This window comes from Setaria viridis, chromosome 1 (genome assembly GCF_005286985.2).
Source record: "Setaria viridis chromosome 1, Setaria_viridis_v4.0, whole genome shotgun sequence".
Lineage (NCBI taxonomy): Eukaryota > Viridiplantae > Streptophyta > Magnoliopsida > Poales > Poaceae > Setaria > Setaria viridis.
In genome coordinates, this window is record NC_048263.2 from 13,650,362 (window position 1) to 13,664,988 (window position 14,627).

The 14,627-nt window shown below is 46.9% G+C and overlaps 1 protein-coding gene and 1 pseudogene across 1 annotated transcript; both read right to left on the reverse strand.

Annotated features, from left to right (window-relative positions):
• Positions 1-5,009: 5,009 nt before the first annotated feature.
• On the reverse strand, positions 5,010-12,159 carry LOC117854167 (protein MAINTENANCE OF MERISTEMS-like; annotated as a pseudogene).
• Positions 12,160-12,756: 597 nt separating this feature from the next.
• LOC140221380 (uncharacterized) lies at positions 12,757-13,992 on the reverse strand. Its single transcript, XM_072290933.1, has one exon. The coding sequence runs from the start codon at positions 13,933-13,935 to the stop codon at positions 12,772-12,774; it is 1,164 nt and encodes a 387-aa protein (XP_072147034.1). The 5' UTR covers positions 13,936-13,992; the 3' UTR covers positions 12,757-12,771.
• Positions 13,993-14,627: the final 635 nt, after the last annotated feature.

The following is a 14,627-nucleotide window of genomic DNA, read 5'->3' on the forward strand; positions in this document are numbered from 1 at the left end:
GTCAATTTGGATTCTGCACTGGAGTTAAGCAGATCTCCCAGGTCCTCATGTACTGATGCAGGGTCCACCATCGTCAGGATTTTGCGTCAACAAATATATACATTAGTCTTTGCGCAGTTATTTTTTGCTTTGCGACTTGTTATTTTTAGTGTCTCTCACAATTAATCCTGATGCTTGTTTGTACAATTAATGTGTGTGTCTATGCGCAAGGCTTCTTTTGTGAGTCTCATCACATGCAAATTGTAGAGTACTTAGGACGTGTGTCCTTTTGTGGAGCGTGAGTACTAGAGCTATCTGGATAGTAGACTACTAGGTGAGTAATCTCTTTAGGGTTTCGACGACTAGAGCTTATCTTTACAACTTCAATGAGTTGTGTTGATGTTATGCTCTCGAAAGCTTGAAACTGCAGACTTCTTATTACAAGCCGTGACTAGACATATTTGTCTGGTGAATAGTCACTTAGGTAGCCTGAGGTACTCATGGCTTCTTTTCTGCAAGCTGCCAAGGGATAGGTTTATCTAATGAGTTGACTAACTCATGAAGTTTACTACAAACTTGCGTTGCAAGCTGCGATTGGACAATTTTGTCCAGTGAGTTGAATAACTCATTTAAATTTTGCAAACTTGTTATTACAAGCTATATTTGGGCAACTTTTGCCCGGGGAGCTGAATAGCTCGTTGGGGTTGTGCAGACTTGTTATTACAAGCCACGATTTGGGCAATTTTGCCCAGGGAGCTGAATAGCTCATTAGGATTACTACGAACTTGCTTCTACAAGCTGCGATAAGGCAGAAATAAGTAGTCGAATTATGATGAAAATATGACTGCTTTGTTGAGTTATAATTCTATAGCTAGGGCCGATGGCTGATTTACATGAATATGCAAATCTAAATTAGGTATAAAATCGACAGAGTTGCTCAATGTTCCACAAGTTACCGACATCTTCACCTGAGGGGTGCTGTAATTGATATGATCCCAGTCCAGTGACCTTGGAGATGATAAAAGGCCCCTCCCATGGTGAGTTGAGATTGTGCAGCCCTTTGGTGTCTTGGATACGGTGAAGGACCCTTTAGCCTATGTTGAATGATCATTGTTTGACGTTTCTATCATGGTAGTAGCGAAGGCCTCTGTGGTATCTTGCAGATTGGACAAGTGTTGCGCAGCGAGCTTCTTCAAGGCTATCAATGTCTAGACGCCTTGTTTCTTCTACTGGTGCCTTCCTCGTACTGCTCGACTGTTGGAGATTTCCACATGACATCGGCAGGTAGGATAGCTTCAGATCCGTAGACCAGGAAGTAGGACGATTTCCCTATAGGCTTGCACAGCTGGGTATAGAGCCCACAGAGGACATTAAGTAGTCCTTTGAGCCACTTTCCTCCTTTCGTTTTTTTGATATAATGCAGCCTTTTCTTGAGAGCTTCCAGTACCATCCCATTGGCACATTCAACCTGGCCATTAGCTTGCGGATGAGCGACAAAGACATACTGGACATTGATCCCACTATTCTTGTAGTATTCCTAGAACCCATGGTTGTTAAAGTTTGAACCCAGGTCTATGATTATGCGATTGGGAAACTCGTAGTGATGAACAAGCTCGTCGAGGAAGCCGAGTACTCTGTTTGCTTTTGGGCAGGTGACTGGCTTCACCTTGATCCACTTGGTAAACTTGTCAATGGCCATCAGGACTCGATTGAATCCTCCAGGTGCTGTGGGAAGTGGGATAATCATGTCGATCCCCCAGCACACGAAGGGCCAAGAGGGTGGTATGGTGATCAGCTTGTAGCTAGGGACGTGTTGTTTCTTGGTGAAGAATTGGCACCCTTGGCATTGGCGGACTAATTCCTCGGTGTCAGGGAGAGCTGTTTACCAATAGAACCCTAATCTAAAACTTTACCTACCATTGTGCGTGTGAACGCATGGTTGCTGCAAATGCCTTTGTGGATCTCTTCCAATATGTCCTTGCCGTCTTGCCGTGAGACGCACTTCTTGAGCACGCCTGACGATGTGCCACTTTGATAAAGCTTGTCTTCAACTAGAACATAGTTCTTGCTGCACCGTGAGACTTGTTCTACCTCTATCTTGTCTGAGGGTAACTTATGCTCTTTGATGTAGTCAATGAAGGGGACTCTCCAGTCTTCATCGATCATCATGATATCCCGATCAGGTGTGGCAGGACCTCGATCAGTTGTTGTTGATGGTGCCGGCACTGATATGGATGGCTTGTGTAACTCATGGACGAATACCCCTGCTCAAACTTGAGCATGAGTGGATCCAAGCTTGGGTAGGACGTCCACGATAACGTTGTTGTTGTGAACTACATGGTGGAACTCCAAACTAGAGAATTTGTTCTCCAGCTTGCATACTTCTAGGCAATAAGCATCCATATTTTCTTTCTGGTGGTCCCACTCATCGTTGACTTGATTGATCACCACTAGTGAGTCATCGTAGACCAGCAATCGCTTTATTCCTAGCGATACTGCTAGGCGGAGCCCATGCAGAAGCGCCTCGTATTCAGCTTCATTGTTGGACACTTTCCAGAAGATTTGTAGGATATACTTGACTTGTTCGCCCTTGGGAGATATCAAGAGTACGCCTGCACCGACTCTCTCAAGCTTGAGTGATCCATCAAAATACATGACCTAGTGCTCTGGATGTTCTACTAACGTTGGTAGTTGACTCTCCTGCCACTTTGCCATGAAATCAACTAGGGCCTGGGACTTGATTCCAGTCCTTGATTTGAATTTCAAGGACAATCCTCTGAGTTCTACCACCCACTTAAATATTCATCCTATTGCATCCCGACTGTGGAGAATTTCTCCCAGGGGGAAGTCGGTGACCACGGAGATCTTGTGCTCCTGGAGGTAATGTCGTAACTTGCGTGAAGTGAGCAATATTGCATACAACAGCTTCTAGACTGGTGGATATCTGATCTTAGAATCTAACAGCACCTCACTTACAAAATAGACAGGCCTCTGTACTTTGAATACATGGCCTGGTTCCAGTCTTTCAACCACAATCGCCGTGCTAATAACATGAGTAGTTGCGACGATGTAGAGCAGCAAGTCTTTGTTGAGGTTTGGCGCCGTGAGGACCGGTGGCTTTGATAGGAAGTCCTTTAATTACTGTAGGGCTTGATCTACCTCCTCGACCTAGTAAAACTTATCTTGCCGCTTGAGTAGTTTGAAGAAGGGTAGGCCCCGTTCTCTAAGCCTTGAGATGGATCTGTTGAGGGTCGCCATGCATCCAATCAGCTTTTGGACGTCCTTGATGCCTGATAGGGCATGAATGTTGGTGATGGTAGAGATCTTCTCAAGGTTAGCTTCAATGCCTCGGTGACTAATGATAAACCAGAGAAGGTTCCTAGAGGGCATGCCAAAGATGCACTTTGTCAGGTTAAGCTTCCACCAGAACTCTCGCAAACTTGCGAAAGTTTCTTCTAGATCTGCAATCAGGTCATCAGGATTTCTAGTCTTTATGACCACATCGTCCACGTATGCCTCTACGTTGTGGTGTAGCTGCTTCTTGAAGCACTCCTGGATTGCCCGTTGATAAGTAGTGCCTACATTCTTTAACCCAAAAGACATTGTTGTGTAGCAGAAAGCTCCACATGGGGTGATGAACGCGGTCTTGATCTATTCTTCCTCCTTGAGAGCTATCGGGTGATACCCCGAGAAGCAATCAAGGAAACAAAGGAGGGTGCATCCAGCTGTGAAGTCGATGACTTGATCGATCCTAGGGAGCCCGAAGGGATCCTTTGGACAGTGCTTGTTGAGGTCTGTGTAGTCGAACACATCCTCCACTAATTGTTGTTTTTCTTTCACACTAGGGCGGGATTGTGAGCCACTCTAGATGATAGACTTCTTTTATGAAGCCCGCTGCGAATATTTTAGCCAGCTCTTTCTTGATGGCTTCCCTTCTATCTTGGGCGAATCGTCGTAGGCGTTGCCTTTTTGGTGTAGCTTTTGGATTCACGTTGAGTGAGTGCTCGATCAACTCCCTGGGCACCCCCGGCATGTCCACTGGTTTCCACGTGAAGATATCTCGATTGGCTCGGAGAAAGCTGATGAGCACGCTTTCCTTTTTAGGATCTAGCCCTGTGCCAATCAGGGCTGTTTTTGAGTTGTCACCAGTCTCAAGGTTAATGGCTTTCATGTCTACTTCACTTGCCGACTTGACCTTGGTTGCCCCCGACTTATTTTCCGAAATCTCGTGCTCTAACAGGGATAGCTTCTTGGATGCGACGAATACTTGCATCATCCAGTTTGGTACTTGCGTAGTTGCTGCTAGCTCCATGGCTTGTGCAGGGAGAGTACTCCCTTGGGTCCCAGCTTCTTGAGTACTAAGTACATGTAGTGTGGGATGGGCATGAATTTGGCCAATGCTGGTCTTCCGAGGATGGCATGGTGCGATGTTTTGAAGACTGCTACCTTGAACTGGATGTATTCAGTTTGGTAGTGTTCTTTGGTCCCAAAGGTAACTGGCAAAACCACCTATCCGAGGGGTACAACCGTGTTGCTCCGGATGATCCCATAGAACGGAGAGTTCGTTGGGGTGAGCATATCGGTGATGTCGAGGCCTATCTTCTTCAGTATCTTGGCGAACATCCGCTACCGCCGTCGATGTGTACTTTAATAAGTCTGGAGCCAACGACAACTGGGTCCAGGATAAGGGGATATCGTCCTGGGTCTGGGAAACTAGTCCATTTGTCCTTCCTGGAGAAGATAATTGGCACCTTGGACCATTTGACAAACGTTGGCATCGCAGGTTCAATGGGCATTATCTCTCCCAAAGTGAGCTTCTGGGACCGCTTAGTAGCAGTACCCGGGGTTCCACCGAAGATGACGTTGACAGTGTTGGATGGGTTCTAGAACTTTCCATTGTCACCATCATCTTCATCTTCCTTGGCCTTGCCCTTATCTTTGGTGCCAAATGGCTCTAGCAGGTCAATCATGACTCTTCGTAGACTAAAACAATCTATCGCAAAGGGCTTGTGGTATGGGTGCCATGGGCACTATTTCTTTAGGAGCTTGTTGAACAAGGGCCTGTCTTGATTCTTGCCGCCACCTTTCTTGGACGACTGCGAAATTGCCATGACAGTATTGTCTAGCTTACGCTTGCGGTTGTGATCTCCCTAGTAGTAATTTCGGTTGTCATTGTTAGGGTGATCGTTGCGTTTCTTGTCGTTGTGTTGGCTATTGTTCTGATTGTTGTTGTTTTGGCCCTTCTTGCGATTGGACTTGAACCTTTTGATCTTCCAATCTTCTTCATTTGCCCACGTCTGTACCATGATCTTGAGAGATTTAACATCAATGGGGCCAGGATGTTGCATTGCCCTTGCGTAGTTGTTGGTGAACGCTACCTTGAGGTCCTTCCACAAGTCGATGGAGTTCTTATCCAACAATTCAAGCCATGTGAGTGGCGCCGCCTCCATGCACATGTGGAAGTAGATGACTTTGGTGTCATCATTTCCCCCAGCTGCTTATACTGACAACAAGTAGCACCGGAGCCATTGGACTAGTCCTGCTTACCATTGTACTTGGTGATACCCGAGGGTTTGAACTTTTCGGGTAGAGTTGTCCTCCTCACACATCTTGAGAAGGAGGGGAACCTGTTAATATCAACTCTTGGGTGTTCGATTTCTTGCTTGTGCTCGCGACACGTCCGTCGATGATGGTACGGGCGTCTCTGCTGGCGTTGATCTTGTTGCGGAGGTCTTCTACTGGGCATTTAGGATCTGGGTTAGTCCCACGGTGGCCACAACCTCCCGAGGGTCCTGCCCAACTACCTTCAGCTTCAGCTTGGCTTGGTTTGGTGCCTCCGAGTTGACTTGGTCTGGACAGAGGGCCTCTATGGCTGCTGCCATGTTGACTTTGCTGGGATGGGAAGCGTTGGACTCTTCTGCCTATCGAGTTGTTCGTACATGAGTTCTACCAGTTCGGCAACAGTTTGGTGTACTTGTTCTGAGGCATTCCGCGAGTGATGAGATCAATAAACGCGATGGTAGCTAGGGGAGTATGATGGTGACGCATTTGAACTGCTTCAAAGGTGTTATCCAAGTTCTGGATTAGTAGGTCTGCTGCAAGGCGGCGGTGGCGCTTGCTCTTGCGATGTTTCTTGTTCGTCGTGGAGTTCTTTGAGCTTCGGTCTCTTCTCTACCGATGTTGGTGGTGAGTTCATCCTGCGAGACGTCATCCGGGTGACGTTCATGTCGTGGGTTTCTGTCCTGTTGCTCTTCTTCTTCGTCCTCTTGTCTAGTAATGACGGTGAAGAGTTCTCGCTCTGGAGAGTGGCTTCCCGAGCTTGAAGTGATGACCTCCATTGTACGACTTCCTTATAGATTGGTGACAAAGGAGCTCCCTCCTGGTACAGAGAATGTCGAGGTAGGCGATGAGGCACGAATTGTCATTTTGGCAAGAGCGGGTGGCTTCATGTTAGGATAGTAGAATTGATAAAGGAGTCTCATCCGGATCCGAGTAGTAGTCGAGGTCCTCGATCGTATCCGTATCTAATTGTGATCTAGATAGGGCAGCCTGATAAATAGTGGTTACGTTGCAGAGTCCAAATGGGAATCGTCTCGAGTGGTAGTCCAACTCGCACGATAGCTTATGTGCCAGCTCATGAAAGTCAATTAGACTAGTGGGAGAAGTCGAGTTGAACTCGAACTCGTACCCGCCTCTAACTAGGTCAGAAATTGAAAATTCGCCGAAATTCTTGACGAGATCCTCTTGAGCTTGGTACTGGAGCTTCATGTTTTGCTGCTTCTTCTTTGGGGTCGATGCAATGTGGTGGTGGAAATTTTCAGCGTCGTCTGCGATGCAAACCCATGAGCTAACAACAAACGTTGCGCCTGCTTCAAACGCGATGATTGGCTTGATGATGACTTGTGCCATTGAGTTCGGTAGTGGATTCTCGGCGAGACCCTCTACCTAGCACGCTAGCTATCGGTGTTTAAACCTGACAACCTACCGAGGGGGTGCCCGAGGTAGTGTTTTGGTTAGTGGGGCTCATCGAGATCAGGAACTCGAAGGTAAACGCAGACACACAATTTAGATAGGTTCGGGCCGCTAGATTGCGTAATACCCTACGTCATGTGTGTTGGTTGGATTAAATTGCTCTGGAAGGGGTCCCTGCCTCACCTTATTTGCCGGGGGCAGGGTCACAGGTTGATTGGTTACAAGAATACTAGTTGGATATAACTAGAGGAGTTCTACTCTTATTACAACGAGTACTTTCCTAATCCTCGACTAGTTTGTGTCTGTCCATGTAGAGTACGCCATCATGGGCTATGGTCTCCATGTCAGATGTGTCTCGGTGTCCAGCCCCATATTTAGGATTGTCCAAACCTTCTGGTGGGCCTATAGATGTATAAACGATACCTGTGTTGTAACCTGTGATCAATTGGCTGCTGTGTGTTGTCAGACCTTAATGTTTGAATAATTTAGTTGGTGTCTGCCTGTTGGAATTATTGATTAATGTTCTCTGCTTGAATGACTACCTTGAAAATTCGGTGTTGTTCGGTATTATCGAAAAACCGAACCGAAAAAACTGTAATGAACACGTCGGTTTTTGGTTTTCTGGTGCACCAATTGGTTATTGATTCATGAAAACCTAAAAAATTTAAACACCAAAAAACCAAACCGAATAGTCGGTTAAAACCGAATGCCCACCCCTATGTACCGACTTTTTTGTATTTTGGCCCTTTTCGTGAAAAAATCTCACAAATAGGCCCCTGGCGAAACCAATTCCAAAAATGGACCCTCAGCTTAGCGCCAGGCTGGCTGGCACCAAGGTATAACGTCTTGGCACCAGCCGTCCTAGCGCCAAGGTCCCTCCGCCACGCCTCCACCGTGGCGCCGGCCCGCTGACGTGGCGCGGAGGCTTGGCGCCAAGATCCACGGCGCCAAGCCTCGGCGCCAAGATCTGTGGCGCCAAGGCTCGGCGCCACCGTCGCTGGCGCCAAGCCTTGGCGCCATAGATCTTGGCGCCGAGGCTCGGTGCCAGCCTCCCTGGCGCCCAGCCTTCCTCCATATATACCGCCCCTTCTTCCTGCCCGAGAGTTCCTCCTCATTATTCTCCACTCTCTCAGGTTTTTACTCTCCCTACTTTGCCCTAGACTACGAATCGATATTGTAGCTTAGGAAACTTTCATTTGATCCGTTGATCCTGAAGAGCAAGGTATCCTCTCTCCGTCGTACCTTTTTTTCACATCGATTCGCTATATATTTCTTGCATTTTTGAACTTAGGGTTTGATGCAAATGTAGGATGCCGAGGCATGGAAAAGCTAAGAAACTAAGGTAATCTCAACGCACGTAGTTATGTTATATACTCATTGTTGTGGATCAAATGAAAAAACCTTAATTGTAGGTTTATTCTTAAGTGCGTTTGATTCATAGAACGAAATAAACAAAATTGTAGTTATGGCGCAAAGAAGACCGGAAATGCGTTCGATCCATTGCCTCTGCCTAGTGGTGTTCCAGTGCCGATGTGCTTTTGCGGCGATCCTTGCAAGGTAGCCAAGTCCGAAGAACATGCCACGTATAGGCAGAGGTATTGGATGTGTTCCAACTTTGCATTTGAACCTACACTTCGTCAGCGCCGCATTAACATGTTGGTAAGGAAATGTTGTTGTCGTATAATTATTGTCCATAATTTTTTTGTTTTATAACAATTGCATTTGTTGTAGACCCCTCCACCGCTATGTTATTTTGAGCAGTGGATCGACACTGAGATCAATCCTGAAGACAAGGAGTTTTTGGAGTATATGATGCGCTGGGATGCAGAGAGGAAGGAGGTGTACGAGAAGAGGCTCATAGAGGAGGCTGCGGAAAAGGAGCACAAGGAAGAGGAGGAAAGGAGGCGGGTTGCTGCGAACAGGGAGGAGAGAGAGAAGAAGCTTGAGCGGGCACGCCGAGCGAAAGCAGCGGTTGAGGAGAATCCCGATGCCTTAAGGAAGGGAAAGTGGCCTCGTTGCACTCAGTAGCCATATTTAGGTTCTAGTTCTATGGTTTATTTATGAACAATATTTTCTACTGTGAGACTTTTATTATGTTGTCATGTAATAATGCACTTTAAGTATGGACACGCAATTTGTAGATGACATATGTTCATTTTGCGATGTAATGCATTTCGAAGTTGTAGTCTACTGAAATATCCGTAGAAAATAAAAATGGTACTTGTTAGCGAAATTTCTGCAAAATTTCCCCTACTTGTTGATGCAATCCATACAAAATTACGAGATGTAGTGAATATAAATACAAGCATAGAAGCATATGACACAAGCATATGACACATTCAGAATAGAATCCACAATAGTTCAGAATGAAAGTCCATATATATACAAATAGTCCATATGATACAAAGTTCGCAATCAGAATTGTCACTGCCTCCTAGTCTTACCCTTACCCTTGTGACCAAGGGCGTCGGTGCCTGGAGTGTAAGGAGAACGTGGACGATGTAGTCTAGTGCCCCCTACAACCTGTGTAGGCTGAGTCAAGGGAGCCTCCTGGAGCTGAGATGGGCCAATCTCCTCGGCCCTCTGCTCATCGTCGTCGTCATCGTCGTCGTTGTCGACTTCCTCGGATGCAATTGATTTCGAACCTGAGGGGCCTTGGCTGGACGTACCGACACCTCCTTCGCGTAGGGATGGAACGTGCACATCTCGCGTCGTGGCAGTCCTGCAATCACAACGAGCAGCGGCACGGCGAAGCCAATTTGACAATCACTGCAGTAGTAAAAACAAGTTACACAAATGAAGAATGTAACGTATTAATAAAGTATTAGAAATAATAATTTGAGACTTACCTCTAGGAAGCTCCGCATCTCGGGGTCCCTAACTCGTGGACGGATATGCTCTATATCTCTAACCGAGCTTTGTAGGGTACGCCCCTGCAACAAATGACTAAGTCACTAAAGCAATAAATGACTAAGTCACTAAATGACTAAATGATTAAGTCAGATGATCACTAAGTCCTTATCTAACTAACTAAATCTCTAAGTAACTTAACATAGAACATAGAAAAGTGAAGCAATTGTCTTACCATCCTATCCAGGATTGGTCCTGCCTCCACCTGCCTTCCCGCACGAGTACTCTGGTCGTACACTGTGTCTTCATCGTCGGATGAGTGGATATCAGCGTAGTCATCTTCCATCCACGCTGCCCTCAACCTATGCCGCGTCGCACCTTGGTACCAGCTCTGGTATTGCCTGTACGCACTGCTTGTGTGCGGCTCGTTGTTCTCGTCCACGTTCTCCTCGAACTGGTCCCATTCCTGAATGTACGCGTGGTGGAACGCGGCCCACTCAGAGACCTTCCGTTTCTTCTTTCAATCCACGCTGCACGTCACGTTACACGTTACTGTTAGCCAAAATTTAGTTAATAGTATTGAAATATATGAAATAGGAAAAGACTTACTTGTGTAACTCCATACTAGTCGAGGTCGTCTGTGGTGGCCAAATCTGCCTCATCCCAAATTGACGTGCTACTCGATCTGGCAGGTGGTACTCAACAGCATAGAAGCAAATAAGAGGGCACACCATCCTATAAATATCATTGTCCGTCGCACACATGAAGCTAAGGGGAAAAGGAAGTGGATCGTCTGCGTCGTAAGGCTGCCAATTTACCTGCAAAATTTGAATAAAAAATGTTAGTTGTTATACTAAAAGATTACAAAGCATGTTTAAAAAAAATTCACTTACACTATGAGCAGTGAGCGCGTCTATCTCGTTGATGTAATCCAGGTACGCGCGGTCCAACCTCGTATGGCTAACCTTAACCTGATCCCAAATATATGCCCATGTCGGCTGTCGTCTCGGCGGCTCACCTGGGAACCACGGTCGACGCGGCATAATCTCGGGCCGACCAACAGGAAGATGGGACCACATCCATAATTGCAACAGGTAGACACACCCACCAACTGACGGGGAGCCCGAAGTCCGACGGCACGCCTCGCACAGCTGCCGGTATAGAAAGCACAACACAGCTGATCCCCAGCTGTAAAAACCAGCCTGGTGCCAGTCAGTGAGGCAGTGGATCCACATCCAAGATGCAATGTCACCTGTAGAGTCTGGGAAAAGAACGCAGGCAAAGAGGTGTAGTATCCATGCCCTGCAGTAGTGCCCAATTGTCTCAGCATCCGCGTCCTGGGGGCACTTGCCGAAGTGTTCCCGCAGCCATGAGATTAGCACTCCAGATGTGCGAGTCCCCTGCTCCTCAACCTCTCGCCCCAGGAAGGTTGCGACTCGTGCTCTCCAACCCTCTGAGACGCGCGGCCCAGTGACTGGCTGGCCCCGAATCGACAGACCCAGCATCTTCTGACAGTCCTGTAGGGTCACTGTCATCTCTCCGAACGGGAGGTGAAAGCTGTGAGTCTCGGGCCGCCACCTACATTTCGCCGGATTATTATTTGATAACATGTAAAGACATAACAAAATGAATATGATTAGTGGTAATAGTACCTGGCAACCAACGCAGTTATAGCCGCTGAATTGAACTTCGGCATCCCACGACGAACCTGATACGAGATGACATCTAGGCCAGGCATCTATAACAAAGGAGTGTAGCGGTCGTCGTACTGCAGCGCCAAAAACCCATCATGGGCTCTAGAACGAAGGAGCGGAAGGACCTGCATGCAAATAAACCGAGTAAGAGATTTCTTAGGACACAAGACGTGGACGCTTGCAAAGCTTTAATCATGAATTGTAGATTATTACCTACCCTGCCGCTATGAGACGACCTCGGTGGGTCTGGTCGTACGCCTGGTCTAGAAGGTGGAAGTGCGCCATCCTACAAAAAGGCAAAAAGAAATAAGATTAGTAAACAATAAATCATGAAGTTAGAGATGTAGAAACACAACCTGTATGAATAAAACACATATCAAGTAATGAAAAGAGCTAATAGCCGCACCTCACTAATTTGCCAACGGCAAGTGCGTGAATTATGACCCAATCTACCGCACTTGCCGCACTCGTTCTGTTCTGGATCAGCAAGAAATGGTGTTGCTCTACCACGCCTCGTTCTTCCGGATACCTGATCCATAGTCATGTTATGCCTCGTCCGCTTCCTTGTTCCACGTTTGTTCCAACGGTATGCAGGATCCGCAACATATTTTGGCCCATCATACGGAGGCCACTCTCTAGGATCCCGGAAAGGCACGAAGCGGGGGCTCCATATCCGCACAAGGGTGTCTACGCTGAACTCATGAGGTATCATGCTCTCGATATCAAAATTGCGATGTCTAGCTGCTGCCACCAAATGAGAACATACGAAGTGGTACTGCCTTGGCCTACCACAAGTGCACTTGAAATCTCGGAGAACTACCACATGTATCCTCGACTCTCAGATCTCACCGTCGGACATTGTACCGCCCCTATGCTCGACCTGATAAGTCCCTGAGCCGAGATCAAAACATTGCACCTCATGTGTGGAAGCCCTTTCATTTGCAATGATGAGATGTCTCTTTGGTTTTTCAGCCCATCTCTCCCCAGCAATCTGCAACGCTTCTGCTTTTGCGTGTCTTTCATTGAACCACGCAACAAGCCTATAGAAGGTGAATTCAACGATTGCGTTCACAGGCATACCACGTATCCCCAATAACAACTTATTGAATGACTCGGCCATGTTACTGCACTGAAACTCGTACCTCCAACCACCGGCGTCGTGAGATCTAGTCCACTTATCTAAATCTCTCATCAAACCAGCGAGCCATTGTCTACCTTCTGCATTTGTTGTGGTCCTTACCTGCTCCAATTTGCGCTGAAAGTAATAGTCCTCAAGCTAACATGCTGCAACTTGAAACAGATCAAAATTATCCTTCACACCATCCTTCCGAAGAAGGTTCTCCGCAAGGTGCCGAGTGCACCAACGATGATGCAAAGGTGCATAACCCTCTATCTGTTCTTGCACAGCATGAAGTATGCCCTGATGCCTATCGGATATGACGCCAACCTCCCTACCAGGACCAACCACATGTATCCGGACTAGTCTTAAGAACCACCCCCAACTGTCATTGTTCTCCCTCTCAACCAATGCAAATGCCAAAGGAACCAACATATTGTTCGCGTCACAAGATATGGCTATAAGAAGTGTGCCTCTATATTTGCCAATCAAAAACGTACCATCAATAGAGAAAACAGGACGACAGTGCCTAAAGGCTTCCACAGACTGAGGGAAGCACCAGAACGCACGCCCGAATATCTGCCTCCCGTCCTTCCAAGCATTTGGCTTTGGGATGTACTCATAATGCATGCCTGGATTCACCGCTTTAATTGCATTAAAAAGCACTGGCAGCTGCTCATACCCAGACTCCCAATCCCCATATATCATGCTCCACGCTCGCTGCTTAGCCCTCCAAGCTTTACCATAAGTTATCACATATCCTCCATAAATCTCCTCAACAGTTCTTATAATTGTTCTCACTTTCATGTTGGGTTGTTCCTTCAATATTCCCATCAACCGCTTCGCAATGAGGGTAGATGTTAGCTGCGGATGTCTCACTGTAAGCTCATGGTCAGCACAATTGTGTGGACCGACAACTTTTGTGATCTTCCACTTCCCGGTGATATTTTGCTTTCTTGCACAAACCCTCCATGGACACCGTTCCTTGTCACACACAACTGTGTAACGGCGCTCCGCATATGAATGCAACACTTTGTACGGTCTCTTCCGTATCATCGCAAAAGATTGCAACCATCTCTTCAATGCGGGAAGGTCCTTAAATACCCTACCCTCCTCAATAACCATACTAGGACCAGCTTCAAGAGCTTCTAGGAGCTCATCATCACGTCCTTCTGCAAACGCCTGATCGGAAAGAGTCAAGTCGCTAAACTCGTGAACTATCGGATCACGACGTCCAGGGAATATACGCCTGAACATCTCAATATCACTCTCTGTCATCTCTCCAACAGGACGATCATCATCAGAATCAAGATCCACTCCCATCTCGTATGCATCTTCATCATTCAAAATTTCAACACTATTAGAGCCACGCAATCCATCTCCACATTGCACTCGCGCATCAACTAGAGGCATATCCACATTTTCTAGAATATCTCCTGCGCCATCAAGTACAAATATGAGTAAAGAATAAGTGGATGGAACGAATGGATTATCTCTCATCAATAGAAACCGGTGAGACACTTACTCGGATCATTCTGAGTGAAAAGGAACTCATTAGGAGAGTCCGCCACATCATCAACAATCCGACAACCATGTCCAACTACTTCATTAGGGGCAGATTCAGCATCGGGAATAGTAGGTGCAACATCCACGTCCATAACAGGTTCTGGGACGAGAGGATCGAAATGTGCCCGTTGACCCATTGGTCGGGAAAACCGACGAGGATTTCGATCAACTCCCACCGGACGAACAACCACTTCAACACTTGGGGAATGACCATTCATAACCGTCCTCACATATTTCTCCCACTGACCTGCACACCGAATTGGGACCATCTTCCTTTGAATGTTGAGAGGGGAACCTAGGTGAAGTATGCCCTCGACTGTGATTTCATCATTTTCATGACAATGTAACTCCTCCCGAGCCCTTGCAACCAACTCACTAAACGATGGTTTCTCATCGAATATGACAACCTCGCACTGCATGCCAACAAACTTAACACATCCATATTCATC

Bases quoted from the DNA above. Each gene is read 5' to 3' on its own strand.
- LOC140221380 (XM_072290933.1), bottom strand. From the start codon at position 13,935: ATGGGAGTGGATCTTGATTCTGATGATGATCGTCCTGTTGGAGAGATG.